This window comes from Ceratosolen solmsi, unplaced genomic scaffold (assembly GCF_000503995.2).
Source record: "Ceratosolen solmsi marchali unplaced genomic scaffold, CerSol_1.0 scaffold53, whole genome shotgun sequence".
Taxonomy (NCBI): Eukaryota; Metazoa; Arthropoda; class Insecta; order Hymenoptera; family Agaonidae; genus Ceratosolen; species Ceratosolen solmsi.
Window position 1 is genome coordinate 371,875 of NW_011948441.1, and position 19,402 is coordinate 391,276.

General features: G+C 34.0%; 1 protein-coding gene across 2 annotated transcripts in view; it reads left to right on the forward strand.

The window, feature by feature from the left end:
* The window catches only part of Tdg (Thymine DNA glycosylase), a 152,781-nt gene extending 134,797 nt beyond the window's left edge, over positions 1 to 17,984 (forward strand). For both annotated transcript variants that reach the window (XM_011503861.1, XM_011503862.1), the window contains exons 7-11: positions 6,442 to 6,591; positions 11,705 to 11,847; positions 12,953 to 13,199; positions 13,758 to 14,705; positions 16,879 to 17,984. In XM_011503861.1, coding sequence (XP_011502163.1) covers positions 6,442 to 6,591; positions 11,705 to 11,847; positions 12,953 to 13,199; positions 13,758 to 14,705; positions 16,879 to 17,756 — 2,366 coding nt within the window. In that variant the 3' untranslated portion in view covers positions 17,757 to 17,984. The remainder of the gene's footprint in view (positions 1 to 6,441; positions 6,592 to 11,704; positions 11,848 to 12,952; positions 13,200 to 13,757; positions 14,706 to 16,878) is intronic.
* Positions 17,985 to 19,402: the final 1,418 nt, after the last annotated feature.

Consider the following 19,402-nt stretch of genomic DNA (forward strand, 5'->3'; position numbering starts at 1 on the left):
TGAACCGCGACGTCAGGAGTATCATCGCTGTGGCCTCATCTCCGGCTGCTAATCGGGACTCGTTCACGTGTAAGTCCGTATCACCTACTTCCCTTCTTCCCTCTGCCTTTTGTCTTTTCAAATCCCTATCTCTCTCTCTCTGTCTCTCTCTCTCTCTCTCTCTCTCTCTGTCTCTCTCTGTCTCTCTCTGTCTCTCTCTATCCACCCCCACCCCACTGCATGCGTGCGTGGGTGCGTGCGTGGGTGCGTGCGTGCGTGCGTGTGGTGACGAACAACTCGTCCTGCAGGCGCCAATCCAAGACCCGGGGAGAAGTCCTTTCGCACTTTTATGTCTAGTTCGCGGGGCAAATCGATAATAGTTTATTCGCGTATAGCCTTTATCGACTGAAGATTTAAGTTCACGAATAAAAATGTAATCGCTAAGCCTTGAGTTATATTTATAATGTGTAAAATGAATGAATCATCGATCAAAGTTGTTGTCCTGTTTCGATGCTGCTAATATCATTCCAAGTACGTATCTTCGTAACCCTAACTTTAAAGTCTTCTACAAAGGCACTTTCGTTCTAGCGATAAATAAATGTTGAAATGCGATGAAAACCGAGAAAAACATTGAACGTGTGTTAACTTCGCAACAGACCTCGAGCGCGATGTACAGATACTGATGGTTTTGGGCGCCTAGTCCAGATAATTTTGTTCAAAATGTTTGTAAAATAAATATTAAACCGTTGTGCCTTTGACTATGTATACCGAATTTATGGAAAACTACTTTTACACTAAATTACTAAACACTCGTTACCAGATGTGATGAGTAAACGTACGCTATGCTCTTACAGATATGTTTTAGAGATTGCAATTCATATCTTATATATTTCACATAGTTTTCGAGCGGCTTACTAATTAAATATTAAAATTACTAAATTATTTATGTGTTTGCATATACAAACGTATAGTTCTATCATTTTATTCGCGCGGCCATGTGTATATTCGTTTTTAAATAAATAAGAAACGAGCTGCAAGTTATTTCCTATAATAACTGCAGTTTAATCAAATTTAAGAGAAATATACTTGTTTAACCATTTTTTGAATGTCGGCTAGGTTTCGTATATGATGAATTTGATTCAAATAAGTGAGTAAAAAAATGAACGAAATTATTTTTAACAAGTGATTTTGAAAGATATTTCTCGAAGCACTGAAAAATATTTGTAGATATTGCAAAGCTTTGCAAGTATACTTAAATATATCAGTCACCTTTTTATTAATATTTCTTCAACGATATATTTCAATTATAAATAAAAGTTTCACAAATGTCTAATTCATACACTATATAATAAGTACGTAATTAAAAAACTAGAATTTTTTTTATAATACCTAACCAGTTAAATAAAACATCGTTGTTTACACACATCATGTAATGATTATGCCCGTTTAAAATCTTTACACAGTTGCTATCAATGTAATATTTTATCTTTAATTAGATTTAAATATTATTTGTTTAAAGGTACTTTTTTAAGTCTTATGTTTTTTACAAGTATACAAATTTCTCATGTTTTTTTTCTCCCTCATATTGAAGATATTTCGTTATTTTATATTTAAACTTCATCTGTACATACAAAAAATAATGCTCTACTAATACGTATAAGTATGATAAATAAGTTTGTATCAATTTTTTAAGACTATAATCTTAAAATAATTGTTCGTTGTCAGATTAAGTTACTTTTCAAGTTATATGAAATAAAAAAATTAATTGTGTATTAGCAACATTAACGGAAGAATATAAGCATGCAAAATTATTTGCTACTATTGATTAACTTTAGTCGTAAGAAACTACGCGCATAAACGCATCCACGCACACATAACAGAGATATTTATTCGGATTTTTCGGCAAATGAGTAAAATCAAAAGCTTGTTTGAATGTAATATTTATTAGAAATATATAGCTAAGTATGAAAGGCTCAATTAATAACAATTAATTTATTTTCATAATTTGTACTTAACAGTATATATAAACCAATATCTTCAAACTTTTTCTTAATCGAAAAGTAATATAATTTTAATGAAAATAATATGAATTTTATTGATTAAACTAAATAAAATCTTTAAATAGTTTGTGTGTAGCTGTTCTATTTATCATTGAAGATAAACTGTACGTGTAAAAATAATTTTCTAATACTAGAATTTTAGAACAAACATATTGGTAGTTGGGCGAAAATTTAAAAATAAATTGCAGGATAATGAGGGCAGTTGATCCTATTCGAATATCTCTATCATTAATTACAGATAAATATGACTTTACGAGCCCTCACTTGAATCTATTATGGCCCACTCTATTGGGCATTTTTTTTTTATTTTATTTTTTTTTTTTTTTTGAGATACTTTCAGATGCCTATCAATTTCATTAACTATGTTAACGATTTATTCTAAGCCAAAGCTCTTTATATATTCGCAGAAAAAAATGGACTCGCCGAATATCGACCCTTGAACCTCTGACCACTTTTGACCGCGCCACCATGGCTCTCTTATTTTTGTGTAACACATGTTTTGTATTAAATTACTTTTTGTACTCTTAACTCTCCGTTAATACGGCTAACGCCTCTTACGTAAATATAAATAACTTGCTCGTCATCTTTACTTTCGTTTATCGAATTATCGTTTATTTATTCGTAACTTAACAACTTATTGTATCGAATAATTGACTTAATTTTTTCTTTGATGACAAAATAATGAAACATTGTAGATTTGTTAATGCTTCTGCTTATCAGGAACACTTTAATCGGAGTATTTTTTTACACTTAAAAAAAAAGGAAATGTAAAACATGATTTGTTTTATAAATTTCATATGCTTTTTGGTCGGTTTTCGTGTAAATTCTTACAGGGTTCTATTTTTAGGTAGCTTTCATTTAAGTAATTATTGGTAGAAATATTTTGTGGCACATATGCATTTTATACCTTGTTTTTGTATTTTTATTAGTATTTGTGTAAAAAGCCTGTTGTATTATATATAAGCGATACAAAGACATTTGGCTTGGTGTTATGCTAATGGATTTTTTCGGTAAAGTTTGATACTACGACTTGTTAAGATGGGGGACGTAATGTGCAGCTGACAAAGTCCATTAGCACTAACACTATACATTCGTATTTTGAATTGTTGAAGCCGATAGGTTACAGAAAATTTGAATAGAAAAAGCTAAGAAATATCTGTATTATTAATAATACACTCTCGAAAATATTTTAATAAAATGAAAAGTAATTCAATATTATTTTATATGTATAAATATGAATAAAATGCATTGTTCTTCTTATCAGTCAAATATCTATTTTTATATTAAGACATTTCACGCACACTATCTTTCATAAAATATTAATTATAGATAATATAATAATCAGCTGGTATTTTTTTATTTTTTATTTTGTAATTAATGACCATTATCATATCGGTTTCATTTCAATCATATTTATGATTATAATTGTTTATTTTTTTGTTTTTTTATTTTTTTTATTTTGTGTTTTTAATAGTCATTTTTAAAGAGTTTTATATTTTTAAATATATTTTCATTTAATATTGAAAGTTATATTGTTTTAATGCATGTTTGTTCAAGTGGCAATGATGATTTAATAATGTAGATTTTAATATTTAATAGTAAAATATTTATTAAGTGTTTCAGTAGAAACCGTGAAGTGTGTAGAGTGAAATTTCATTCGCATTAAACTACTAAAAGGCTGTATTAATAGTAGAGAGATAATTTCTATACATACAAAAAATTTTATTAATTTTGAAGAGGTTATACTGTAGTATAATATATTATTTAGTCATAAGTTTTAACTTTAAATGCAATTACAATTTATACAGCATTAATATGTTATTATGAGATTGCTACAAATGTACAGTTGTAAACAATCTAATGAATATTTACATAAAAATTCTGTCAACACACTTAAACTTACATACATTAAATACATTTTCAAATAAATGTAAAAACAATTAACTATAAACATGTATGGTATATGAATATATATGATTTTCTATTGTACTGTAATGGTAACCTATGCGGATGCATAATGTACTCCCAGTATTTTGTATCTAATCGTTCATTTTCAATTTTTCTTATCGGTTTCTTGTCACGTTAGTCTATTTTGAAATCATGATTGAAACGCCAGTCTCCATGACTCTTTCCCTTTATGAAAGAGCTAAGCCATCAATTTCTTCTATGAAAAAGTAACAGATGTATTTCTAAAATGTATGACAATAAAATGCTGCGGGATTCAGAGGCATATAATAAAAAATGATAAGAAAATATGACAGGAGTATATTACAGAAATATAGGAAAACAGTAGGAGCAAAGTAGTGGAAAATTACGTAAGATTATCTAAAAAAAATTTTCTCCTAAAAACGATCAATTATCCCTAATCCGCTAAGTTTGTTTCTAATTGACGATTTTTACGCGCGGTCAAGGAGTTCGGTATAAGAAGTTTTTCATTATTTAGCTCCTCAACAATTTTAATACGGCCGTTCGCCATTTGAAATAGAATCTCTAGAGGCCTTAGATATGTAACTTCTCCTTATTTTTGACATTCTGTATTCATGTCGTTATTACGTAGCAATGATTTTTGTTTAAATACATCCTTAAAAGGCCGTTCATTATGGATATATAAGCATATTTCTTTTCCATGGGGTAGTGTCGCGGCTGATGCTGAAAATACGTGAGAATATATGCACCTATGCGCTAGAAGGCTCTAGCCAGCTGAAAAGCTCGCGGATATCGGGGTCGTGGCTGTTGGGGACGGGAGGGAAAGTTCGTCCAATGCGGAAGAAAGTTAGGCGAGGTTAGCGTCTTCTCGGAAGGTCGCTTCGCTCTCTCCCGTGCTTTCGATAAACTTTGCGTTCGATCGGCCGTTTGTCTTCTTATACCCCTTCCAGGTTTGCCATACCGCCACCGCCCCCGCGTCCCCACCACCGTGGCACTTTTGCGCGCTGCGCCGCCGCTTAACTTTGTTCTGAAGTTTCGCAGCGTGGCTCTCAAGGTCGCGCTCACACTAGGTCGCCGTTTAACGAGAGATAGAGGGGAAGCGCTTTCCGCCGCTTTTTATATCTCGATCTCTCGTGCACCTAGAGAAAGTATGAGAGAGACAGGCACTTTCTCCCCTCCTAGCCGGAAGTCGTTTTAATTCTCTGCCGAGTCGAGCTCCATGGCTTCCTCCCTCCCGCCTTTTCGCATCCGTGGCGCGATACTTGCGGACGTGTAATAAATAAATGCTGGCGATGAGAGCATCATACGATTGATAAGGGGTTCGCTGTTACTTTCACTTTTTCGTTGAGCGAGGGGTGGGACGAAGGGGCCGGGGGTGGGGGCAAGCAGGGTAGTGACGCCAGGTTGCAGTCACGAGTGTTTCCATGAGACGCAATTTTTAAGCGCGCGTAGCTTTTAATTCGCGGAAGTTAGATTGATTTTGTTTTTCTTAAAATGATTCCGATTATTGCTTTTTCACTTTTTTCTTTTTGTTTCTTTTACAACAATACATTTTTTAATTGTTTTAAATTCCGTTTTGCGATATAATGCGTATACAAATGTTAATTATGACGAAAATACTATGATTTTATTCCAACGATCAAGCACTGTTTTATTCCATTTATTATTGAGCAAACTCTTCTATTCGAATAAAGAAACGTATTTGTTGGGAATATGATGGAAATGGCGCGAGTTAATTAATTTAAATATTTTAGATATTTCACTTAGTGTAAATCATATATAGCGATGCCTCTGCCGAATTTGGAAAATTCGTAACAAACTTATCCTAGTGGACAAACATTCTTTATAATAACGAAAGTTCGGTTTTTTGAAAAATGTTTTATATTCTTTTGTTTTTATTTATTTTTCTTTTATTTTCATTTTTTATTCAGATAGTTAAAAGCTGTTGAATTAATATGGTTTCTAAAAATAAAACGATTTGATAAAACATTAACGTAGCACAGTCCGAAGTTTAACATATGAAGCTTGAAAAAATACTTATATTGAGCGAGATGTATTTTTTTCTAAACAATTAAAGTGTGGCAGGATTTAATTATAAAAATATGTTTTTAATAAATTATCCAAACTATTTTTCCCTTATAATCATAACCAAAGTGTTTCGAAATCAAACATAGATGCTACAAGTTTCACAAAGTAATAATTTCAGAGACTCGCGCTAAACTTAGTAGCGATTAACAACTACATTACCATCGATTAATCGTATAATTTATTTTCGCTCTACTACTACTACTAATTTAATCGAATGTGCACACATTCTATTTGCCATAAAACCGTTCGTGCTAACCTCAAGTAACTGACAGTTCATTAGCTTAATGATTTTTGTTATCGCCCCATCCCACCTCTAAGCATTTTACATCATAAGATGGGAAATCAACATAACAATAATGTGTTTCGTATTGCTTCATTTTTTTTTCAGGGAAGTGTTTACACCTGAGCGGACTGACGCCTGAACCGATGACAGCCGACGATGACTACAAACTCTTACGTCTCGGAATCGGTTTCACGAACATGGTGGCGCGAGCCACTAAAGGCAGCGCTGACCTCACGCGAAAGGAGATCAAAGAAGGTTAGTGCAACTAGTCGGACTATTGTTATTATCACATACGGATTTGGATGTATTTTATTGGTGTATTCGAAATAAAGTATTCGACCGATAAGGGAACTTGGAGATTTCGAGACTCGACTGGATCTTTAGAAGGAAACGTCGTTAAGAAACTAGTTTCTCGCAAGTTACAAATAATAAAACCACTGGATAATCGAGCTTGGCAACTGCCAGAAACTGTTGGACGCGAATGCCTGGAATTCTTATGCCGATAAGATATAGAATAATAACGTGACGATGACCAGCCGTCCCGACCGAATCTCGATTTCTTTCTACATGACTGATGTAGCAAATAATTCTTTTCTCCATCAAGTTCAACTGGATGTGCTGGCATTAAAAATAAAGTGGAAAATTACTTCGTTCGATATATCATATCAGCCTTCCTTACATATGTGGCTGTCTAGCGCTTCAATTGAAATTTGCAATACTGAAAATCAGTGTAAATTAAATATCCACCAATGCGTGTAAAATAATTATAGTTACGTTTTTACCTAGAATAAAATATGAATTATATTTCACAGTCATTCCATAGAAGAGCAATTATGATGCCATCAATGTCACTTCCTCTTTTGTCCTGACGGATTTAGTACGAATGATGATTTAATCATTTTTCGATCTCTTACGGAAATAATGATTTTATTTTGATTTTAATTTGGGTACATCATGTACTTCAAATTTTCTTGTTCCACCAAGGATACAATTGCATTTACAATTGCATTGTGCCTGTATATTCGCACTGGCATTCACATTTACAACGAAGTACTTGCTAAATCAGTGCCATCCCAACATCGGTCCTCATAAATGGCCAAATAAAAATGAAGACAAGATTATACATACACAATCATACGAACTCAACTAAATATAATATTCTAAAAAGTCAAGCTCTCCCGCGACCTGCCCTTGTCCCACGCTACGTGACGCTCTAAATAAACTGTAACGCTCGCCGAGATCTTACCGATTATGGATTCCGAATTTAATTATCGTAGCAGCGACGCTGACATACCGAATACCAGGGCAAACTCCTCTCGCGGTTCCCCCGCAAAACTTTCACGGCCTCACCCGCAACCTTCCGATCCCTCCCAATCTTTCCCAACCATAGTTTCTAGGTAGAAATTTACTTTGGCGAGAGTCCCGCCCGTCCCCGCCTCGTTCGCTCCTTCCATGTGATTCGCGGCCAAGTGTTAAGTGGGCGGTGGGAGGCCGATACCGCGAATGTACGGGCTAAGTCAGAAAGAACATTGGAACAACAGGTGCAACGACACGTCTTTACAGCCGACGCCGAAGCCACTTATTCTTACCACCAAAATGTTCGCCTAAGAAGTCTTGGAAGCTGATTCCATCCTATAATTCAGAGTCCTGGAACGCGCCTAGCCATTATGAAATTAGCAGAGTCCTCAACGTGACGCTTAAAATTTATACTTTTTATTTAAGTTTTATATTTTGAAACGCTAAGCTGATCCGCTTGCATGTAAAATGTTTTGTAATAACGTAAAATATGCCAAGTGTTTTTCAAAAAAATATTGCCGTTGATTGCATACGAGTGCTCGTTCATAAAAGTTATAGAATAATAATAAATAATGGTTATATCAAATTTTCAGCATTACATTTTCAATATGGTCATATCTAATTCGAAGTGGCAATTTCGGCGGCATATGTTTTTAGATCCGCAGATACAAAGCCGCAAATAATATGTGACACGAAGGAACTCGGTACAATTTCACTTTTTACACTGTAGCTTGTCAATCTTTGAGTAAAAACGACTCCTTAATTAAAGTAGTATTTTTGTTTAATGGGAAAATTGTTGAAAAAGTTAACAAAAATATTAAAGGCAGTGAAAATGGGTTGAGATTAAATTCGCAGACAAAATAAAGAACATTTTTTTACAATGATCTATTTGGAAAAAACATTCATAATATAATATGCTGGAAATTAATAATTAATTAATTAATTAGGAAATTAATAATCAATTTGTAAACTTAATTAATAATTTGCATAATTATATATAAAAATAATTCCTTAAAAACTATTATCGTGATTACCAGACGACGTTCATACATTTAGTTGCAATATACTATAATAGAATTATAAATATATAGAAATGCTCCAACTATCACTATGAATTATTGTATATATTCAGTATCAAAGTAGACTATTGCATTTTATCATTATTATCATTATTATTCTCATCACCACCACATCATCATCGTCATCGTATTGTTATTATGATTATGATGATTATTATTTTAATGTGTCTGTTAACATTGTGAAAGATAATATGAAAGAGAAATGACTAAAGTGTAGTATTTTTAATTCGTTATATATTTATTTATGAATAAATTGAAAAAGTAATATTGTCATATAATTAATGTAAAATAAGCTAATTAAATATAATTTTCGACTGTTACAAGAAAATCTAAAATCTATGTTATTTACTCTTATTCTTTTATTTCTGAAATTCGTTTGAAATTATTTTGCCTAATAAAAACAAAATTATGTACACAAACTATGATCTATTATAGAATGATTAATAAATATAAATTACTATTGGAATATAATACATAAACGATTATTCATTTATAATAATATTTTGTATAAGTAAATTAGAAACAATTATGAAAAACGTTTAAATTTCGTAAGCCAAAGAATTTAAAATTCATGTTTTTAAATAGTTCATAGATATATCCAATCTATTTTAACATAGTTTATATATGTTTTTGTTTTAAATAAGAAACAATATAGTTACGTATATTAAAATGTTATCATTTATAAAAAAATATCTCTTATTTTTTACGATTTTTACCATAGCTTCAAATTTAAATAAATTTTGATAATCGCTATTTATGTATTTTTTTATTTTTCTAACTTTTTGTTTATTATAATATTGATATGTAATAATGTATATATTGAATGATAATTATTATACATTGAAAGACAAATAGTGGTAATTACATACTTACTATATTTTATTAGCAAAAATTATGTTATACCTTTTTCAATATTATTATAAAATTATATTATTCTTCGTTAATACAGTTTTATTTATACATATATTAGAGATATTTTTAAAATATTTGACAATTAGTAGAATTTTAATAAGATATTATATGTATATATATATCAGGGTGTAATTATTATTTCAAGTTACTTTACTTTTATTATTCGAAAGCATTTTTCATAATATATTGTAATTTTGATTGGTGTTCATATGCTAATTATTCATTATCCTGATATTGCGTGTCTAGTTGAACGGTATAATGTTATTAACTTAAACTTTTCAATTTCAATAATATTCTTATTATAGTTGCAGAATAAAAATTACTTAAAAATTGCAAATAAGCGGCTTTTGTTATGTTTTATTATAATGCTTTTATCATTAAAAGTTACATGGAAAATATACTTCAAATAATATTTTTATTCTATGTTAATATATATCATAAGTCTAATTATTTTCTAAGTTTATAAAAAAAAGTTTCATAGTATTGGTTTGTTGAAAATTTATTCAGTTTTCTTTGTTAATCATGCATACGCGGTACTAATAACAATCTATAAATTTATACCTCTTTTATTGATATATTGAATAATATTGTAATTAAATATAAATGTTGTATTATAAATTATACCTGGAACTAGAATTAACTTTGAGAGAAGTTAAAACATCATAAAATCATTCTATTAAATCTATAAATGGCATTTCAATGAAAAAACTTAACATTTTACTTTCGTTTTTAATCCTTTAGGGTCCGTCATTTCAACTGTATACTTTTTAACCTGATATTTATTTAAAAAAAAAAATAAAAAAAAAAAAAAAATTATATTGAAGAAAATACACTTGTTTTTTGTATAAATATATAGCTTTAATAACTATATAATCGATAAAATATTTCTTTACAATTTATTTATTAATGATTCTTTCCGTATTATGATTTTTAATGTATTACATTCATGAATAGAAAGTAGTAAATAATTATAGTTTATTGTTCTACTGTATTATATATTATGTATCTACTTCAAAGTCAACATTTCAAATGAAAAAGTATTTTTAAATATTTTAAAATATTATACATTTCTTAAATTTGTGAAATGAAATTATAGTCGTTGATATATTAACAGGAATTATCAAATAGAAACTGATTATGTTTTTGTTAGGGTGATAATGTTACTATTAAATTATTAATAGAAAAAACATTATTCATTGTAAATAGTTGTGTTTCTAATTGGAATATAAATATCAGCATTTAATTATTATATTTTATTTGTTTTATTTATTTATTTATTTATTAAACTTTGTAACATCTAATTTTTGTTTTTATTTTTATAGAACCTATTAAAATATCTATTCATAAAATCTGATTTTAAATACAACTGAAATAAAACGATAGTGTGATGAGTGTAATTAATAATTAAATAATTAGTTTAAATATTTTTTCATACATGTATTTAAACTATTTTATTTAAAAAAAAGTTATTAATTAAAATACATTAATATAATTATCTGCATTAATTAGTTTTTAAAATGTTTATATAAAAAATTAATTATCGATATTCCGACTAGAAGTTTTAACCAAAGTATAAATTCTTTAAAATAAGATGATATGATATAAATTTTATTTAAATTTAAGAATAAACTAAACAAAAAATTATATTTAACAATTCTATGTAATTATTAATACACTTTTAGTCACAAGTTAACATTATTTATGAAAATAACCATAAAATATTATCATTTTGTGTATATTAAAATTATTGATTATTAATAAACCAATAAAAATTATTAGAAAAATTTTTTATAGTGTTCAAATCAATGATTTGTATTACAACAAATATAATATTTATGATACAATGATACAACAACAAAATTTCTGGTAATGCCTTTATCAAATTGCTTTAATTAAATAGTTAAAAAATTCTACCTTCGTTTATCTATCTCAGCTAAAAACATCACTGATAAGATAAATAAATTTCATATCTCCTAATTTTTATACTATATAAATTATTATGAGGATATTAAAAAGGCAAATACTGTATTTTCATTATATAATGAATAATACTTTATATATTTGTTTTTGTTTGTTTGTAGGAAGCCACATACTTCTAGAAAAGTTACGAAAATATAAGCCTAAAATAGCAGTTTTTAACGGAAAACTAATTTACGAGGTATTTTCTGGTAAGAAAGAATTTGGATTCGGAAGGCAACCTAATCTTGTCGAAGGCACAAACACAGTAAGTTTTAATACGTTATATTCGTTTAGCATCGCTCCCTTATATAGTATATTTAATTAATTTTAATTATTGAGATTTGCATTGTTATTATTATATTATAGAATTAACTACTACTAGGCAATGATATTGCAATTATATTTGATATATGATTTTCAAAATTATTGTTGGTATTTTCAAAATAAGAAAAGACGAGACATTTGGTTTAATAAATTATAAATTTATACCTCTAGTAAATAGCTATGCATTTAAATTAAAATGTTCTTATCAAGTCGAACATCAGTATGACTGACAACATTGATTAAATAGACATTGATAAATTAAAAATATAAGTATAAATCGATGACAATGCTAATACGAATATACTTTTTAATGCAAATATTGTCAATGACGCTTTCAGAATACACTCGTGCCCAAGAGGTTTTATAATATCTATTAAAAATCTGGAAATGTTATCTTATTTATATCGTTTCAATACTTCCGTAGCATTTACATAGTTATATTTCATACTGCTCTCCCTCTCTCTCTCTCTCTCTCTCTCTCTATCTCTATCTCTCCCTCTCTCCCTCTCTCCCTCTATCTTTTTTCTTCAATTTCTTTTCTAACTAAAACAACGAAGATTTTGTAGTAAGTTTAAGAAATGTATGTAATATAATCGTATAAACTAGCATGAAAAGTAAAGTGATACGAAATTTTTATATAAAAATTACTATTCATGCGAATGCCATAGCTGTTTAAAAGAGAAGTTAAAAATTGCCATTGGGTGCACGTACGATATATAGAAATAGAGATATAAGCACGATCTACTGTATACAGTCATTATGTTTGAAATAAGCCCGTGAAGAAGGAGGGCATGAATGGGTACATAATGAGGGCCATATTCTTAATAGTAGATTTAGTTCTGTTAAGAATCTCTTGTCCTCAGTACCTGAAGGCATCGCAAAGCCCTTGGGCGTGTGGATGCATTATTTCATCAGTGAGATTGTTCGTCTTGGGTCGTGGTGCAAATAAAATAAAATTGTGTTAAAGTAGTTACTTAATGCGCAACGAATGCGACTATATGCTCGCATATAAAAATACGCTAAAAGGACAATTTTTATTTTCGCAGTACATGTGGGTAATGCCGTCGAGCAGCGCGCGCTGCGCTCAATTGCCGCGCGCTGCTGACAAAGTCCCGTACTACGCGGCTCTCAAGAAGTTCCGCGACTATCTCAACGGTACCATCTCACACCTCGACGAGTCGGATATCGTTTTCGCGGACTCGAAGCTGAAAAAACGGGAGCTCGATGCCCTCGAGGACAAGAAGCCCATATTTGCGGACGATCTGCTAGACGGTGATGGCCGATACAGCGATGGTGAGATATTATCCTTCCAATTATTATTACCGATACCGCTGCTTTTTAATATCTAATTATCGAACAGAATTTTCGGTAATGCTGTTAAAAGTTTTCTTTAAAACTCGACACGTTATTGCTAGGAAAAGTGAATTACGATCCGCACTGTCTGTAACGCAGCTCGTACAAACTCACGCGATAGCATAACAACTTTGCTGGGAATATCATAACTCTTAAGAGCCGATCTATGGGTATTATCAGATTTTATTTAGTAGTGTATTAGTATTTGAAATAGTTTTAAACTATAATATGTGAAACACATAGCCAACCGCGTATTAAACGGGTCTCCGTTTTATTTCATTAAATTCTTAACACCTGCCATTAACTGAATCACTTACTACCACTAATAATAATAATAATAATAGCATAATTTGTTATTTAATGTTCAATTTTTATTCGACTGGCATTTTTTGACGTTAAGGTGTCAACGATAGTAACTTACTTAATACATTACTTAAGGTAGAACATTTAAGGCGTTCCTTGAACATTGTTAATCAATAGCTGAAATAATATCGATAGGTATGCTGATAAAGCAGGAGCCTGGTTTAATACCGGGTAAGAAGAAACGGGGTCGCCCAAAAAAAATAAAAAACCCCGAGGAAGCGCCGCCGCCCGATCCGGAAAAAATCGACGCCAACGGTGAGGTGATAAAGAAACGCCGGGGACGCCCAAAAAAGATCCACCAACAACAAAAACAAGCTGAACGGGAGGCCAAGGAGCGAGAGCATCATCATCACCACCATCATCACCATCACCACCAACAGCAGCAGCAGCAGCATCACCAGCAGCACCCCCATCATCACCAGCAGCAGCAACAGCAGCAGCAACAACATCAGCAACACCATCCGCATCAGCAGATGCCACATATGGGCGATGGCTACGGGAACGTGCCCAATTGTTTTTCACCACCGATGATGTCGCCGCCCAAGCCCTTTTCACACATGGCACCCTATCCCCAACCGATGAATGACCCGAGCTACTATGGCCAGGCCATATCCGACAGTCCATATAACGTCGGCACCACCAAGCAAAGCCCCGTTCATCTGCAGCATTACAGTCAGAGTCCCAAGTCCATGTCGCTCTCCTTCACCCATTCGGATCTCTCTTCCGAGATAAACACCGCCATTTCGTCAGAAAACAACTTGGGCGAACCCTCGCCCCTAACCTCGCCCAGCGGTATTGAGCACCCGGATTTTGACGGCACGTCATCCGGTATGGCGCCACAACCGCCCCAGAGTTACAACCCCACGGCCGACCACGGTAGTCCCGGAGGTACGCCCTCCCACGCCGGCTACGGCAGTTACATGGCTTATCACGAGCAGGAGCAACAGCACCCACATCAAGGCGCTCCGACACCCATGAGTCAGACAACGGATGAACATTCGCATCATTCGCATCCAACGCCGCCCCACAATCACCAGCACACACCGACTCACTCTATGTCGCCTCATCCGCACGAGCAGTACGGTAAATCTTGCCCCGGAATTATGACATAAGGGGGCAGCGGCCTTGGCCGAGACGAGGGGTTTGTGACTCTCGTCTTAAAAGCCGTTAAAAATCGAAGTTTTACGTTTTAGTAAATCAGTGGGTAGTTTCATTGTTTTTTTTCTTCTTTTTTTTTTTTTTTTTTACCTCCAACGAGTGTACGAGTGCTACCACTTTTACGCATATAAAGGCTACTTATTTTAATTAGTCACTTATATTCTTAAAAAGAATGATTAAAATTTGTTCTGTTAAATAGTTATACCAAACATTTGGCGTGTGCATTATAAATGGTCTTCGGAGAATTTAGTCACACAGTTTGGACAAATATTCAACTTATTCGTAGATCCATTTTCTTTTACTGTTGCTTTGATTCTGCGATTTGATGAAAGTTGAATTCTTATTAAGTCCCAGTAAGAAAATTCCATCGAAACCTTTTTCAAAAAGCATTCTTAATAAAATTAATGCCAACACACGTGCTAACATAGATATATACAACCTTATTACTCGCGCAAACCATACATACCCTTCAATGCTTTTTAATGTTAGAATTTTCTTGTCACTTTCTCATAAAGAAGGAGCATATGTACGAATAGTTTTATATTTACAATTGCATGCTTATTATTAAAATACCGAAAAGTTACATTCCACATTTATGCGGTTAGTAAAATTGATATATCTCGGCGTTCAAAGCACATACTATGGCAATATTAAAGAGAGGCTATTATAAAAGCAAAAACAACAATAATACAATATTGATAGATAATTTTAAATGGACTCTTATATTAAATTTATAATTTCGGAAGTTTTTAGGGGCTGCTTTATAATACATCTTGTAAAGATTTATGGATTATTGACAAGAAGAGTTACATACTAAATATCGAACTTTGATTTTTATTGTATTTAAAATATCATTAGACAATTTACGAGCAATAAAATCTCAATAGTTTATTGTCACAACGTTTAATCTTAATATCCGTACAAATTTTTTTTCTTTCTTTTGTTTTTTTATGAAACTGCAGTCCTTTTTATAATAAAAAACTTAAATGTTTAATAACGTTAAAGCGTTATTGCATCAAGTAGGATTGAAATGTTGCCCTTAATAATAAATAAATGAGTAGCGTGATGTAGCTGTAAACGTTTAACGATTACATAAAACTTTATTCGAATTTCAAGCGTTAGCTTTTATCATGCTTGTTGTTTCATTCATTTTATATATATATATATATATATATATATATATGTATATATATATGTTATTATATATGTTATATATATGTTTTATATATGTTATTCGATTAGTCATGTAAAAATCTAAGGCAATAAAATATTTCCATTCTTTATTTTCACTATTTTATGAAAACTACTGAATTATTAATCAACAATTTTCAACGCTACGTCAACTTTCTTACACATTCAAGAAGCTTATATAATTTATATTATTATGTTTTACTGCTCTATAAAGCCAATTCATTTGCAACCATTATTACAAGTGGTTACAACAATGAATTGACAAAGGAAATTGCTTAAGAACTTTTTTAAAAATCGAAGCAAATGAACTTCAGCTTAAAAATGAAATAAATAAAGAATCGATATATTGGAATTATTAACTTTGAGCGATTGTCAATTATTTATCGACTGTCCGAGCACAATGAATTAACCGAGGATCAAAATTCATTGCAAACATTGATTCCGGTTAATTAAAAGTCCATAACTATAATAAAAATAAATCATAAAGTGTAATTATAGTAAGCGTTGAAAATATTTTTTCATAAAAATGAAAAAAAAATTTAATTGAAAAATAATATATATTCCGCGATGCGTTGGTTGAATCTTCAAAATGAAATTGGCCATTAAAATGTTCAATGCTACAGTGGTCTGACCACGTTCAGTAACTTTATTCTTCTGCCCCGACTTTTCCGAATGTTGAACGTAATTTCGAAGGCAAATCACGCTAATTTGACTGACCGGATTTTCGCTCTTTCGCAGCGAATACCGTAAACAGCCAAAAACCAATATTCCGTACGGTAAATCAATTGCACAACTATTATTCGGCCGCGTTCGGGAGCAGTGGAAGAAGGTGCGGGGAGGCATCATAACTTCACGATAGCCTAAAAATTGGTTGAAGCATTTTCAGTAAAACTTGATTTTGCCGCAGGTATGAAGCGATCTAGCGGTCAGGACGTGGCCTCCAAAAGCCTCAGCGACCTCGAGTCCCTAGTCGACCAAATCCCCAGCATAGCCGAGAGTGGGGGTCAACGACTGCAGCAGCAGCAGCAACAACAGCAACAGCAGCAACAGCAGCACGGACACCCTGGTATGTCAGAGGACGGCCTCGGCGACAAGCTCGACGCCGGTCACCAGTCGTATCTGTCGGGTTACGGGGCCGGGCCGGGCTCGGGGCCCGGGGGTCCCAACCCCAACTACAGTCCGCCTCTCACGGGTGCCCAACCGGGCGGCATGTACGCCGACGGTTATGGGACAAATCCCGGCTACGGGATGCCCGGACGGCAGCAGGAGGCCCAGCACAGCAAGTCTTACACGGTTGAGAACCTCGCTTCGAGCAACGGGTATGCGTCCGGGGCAGGGATGAGCCACCACGGCGGTTATCCCAACGTGATCCCGGGGCCGCACTACCCGGTGCCGATGTCAGCGGCAGCGGCCGCAGCCGCCGCCGCCGCAGCCGCCGCCGCCGCTGCCGCCGGGGCCGGCCCCGCCAACGGCTACATCTTCGGCGGCCTCGAATCTAGTCTCATGCAGCGCTCCTACACGGGCATGACGTCCCACCACCATCCGTCCCTCCACGGCCACCACCCCATGACCAACCCCTATCCCTACAACAACTCGTACTCGAGCTCCTTCGACGCCTACTCGGCGCCCTCGCCCTCGGCCGGAGGCGGCATGCACGGCGGTGCCCAGGCCGGCTACCAGGCATACAGTGCCGGAAGTCCCGGCACCTCCTCCACGCCGCCGTCCTATTTGCAGCAGAGCGGCGGCAGCAGGCCGCCCGTTGACCTCGCCTACGATGGTGTATGATAGTCACTTTAAGTGGGCTTCGGCGACAGTGGCACGAGAGCGGCACCGGCGTTGAAGGTCTGCGCGTGCGCGGTGTGCCAGTGCCCGGGAAGGGGCGATCAGAGCCCGGATAGCTCCTCGCTAGCCCGAGTTCTTTAGAAAAGAGCGCCTGGGCCGATAAGGGCAGGCCGACGCAAGTAGCCGATAAGAGAGATCCTCTACTGCGACTGGGGGGGGGGGGGATCGAGGGGCCCCTATGAGAGGGGGGGGGGGACATTTTCGCGAGCGAATTTTTCGTGCCGACGCGAGCCGCGAACTCTTGATTAGCGGGTGGATTTTGTTCGCGGCGATGCGAACAAGGCTCCCCGCTTTCCTCTCATCCGAGGAACAAAGTCGATTGCAAGGCCGAGGATTGGGTCTACGCTCACGGCTTCGTGCTTACCGATATCTTCGGATCCTCGGCTGTTGTTCGTGACTTTTTTTCCCTATTATCCCCCCTTATTCCCTTTCCCCCCTTTTTTGTACATAGAGAGCATCGAGATACGGAATTCAGTCTGGGAATGACCGATGACCTTGGATATTTAAACTGATTCGATCAATGCTTTCGCCGTTAATCGATACGATATTCTTTGATTTAGTGTATTGCACAATCGCTAGAGACATAGATAGAAATTTTAAATAATCATAAATGTTTTTAATCGACGACCAGATAACAACACGAATGTGCAATATAATGATGTTCAATTACATTTTAGATCGTTTAAAACTAATAATAAAAAAAGTGTATATAGTCTAAGGAAATTGTAAGTATGATATTATTCGAAAGGTGCCGAGTATCTTGTGCGTAAAATGCCTTAAAATTAATCTGGCAATCATTTAATCTCGGACACTTGTTCAATAATTTTAATTTTAAGCCAATTGATTTCAATGCCCTTGAATTTCAATTATTTTTAAAGTCCAGTGCTTCTTAATGATTAACGCGAAACTCTGAAAGTCAAGGCCGTCACCGAATTGTTAAATAATTTCGTAAAGACTGTCGCGTGTTGAATGAATCCTTTAAAAGAAAAGAGAAAAAAATAAAAAGAAACGTATTTCCTTTGAATCGTGGTGCTACTTTTTACTACTTTCCGGCGGCTATTTTGGTGCTCATCTCTAAATGAATTGAAAAATAAAGAGAAAATTATAAAATAAAAACAAAAAAATAATAATAATAGACTTCGTCACAACGAATGAAGCGCGACTTGGCACGGTCCGAAAAATTCGCTCCCACGGACGGTCGCGTTGCCACATTTTATTTCGCTTCGACGAGTCACGTTCTCGGCAACGGTGCAATAGCTCGTGCGTATAAGGCAACGATGGCCCCGGCCTCCGAATCTGTACTGCGTCCGCGCGTGCGCCCGCCATTACACGTGCAATACCTCTCGAATTACCTAAAGAGAAAAGAGTAGCGAAAGGGGAAATGAAAGAAAATGTGAAAAATCGTTTTTGTTTTTGTTTTTTTTTTTGTTTTTTGTTTTTTGTTTTGTTTTTCTCTTTTTTTTCTTAGTAATAAGAGCGAGTGTATAAATTTTAAGCTCTAAGAGTGCGTATCTAAAATTTAAAAAAAAGCGAATAAACGTGAGTGAAAGAGTTAGAGAGAGAGAGAGAGAGAGAGAGAGAGAGAGAGA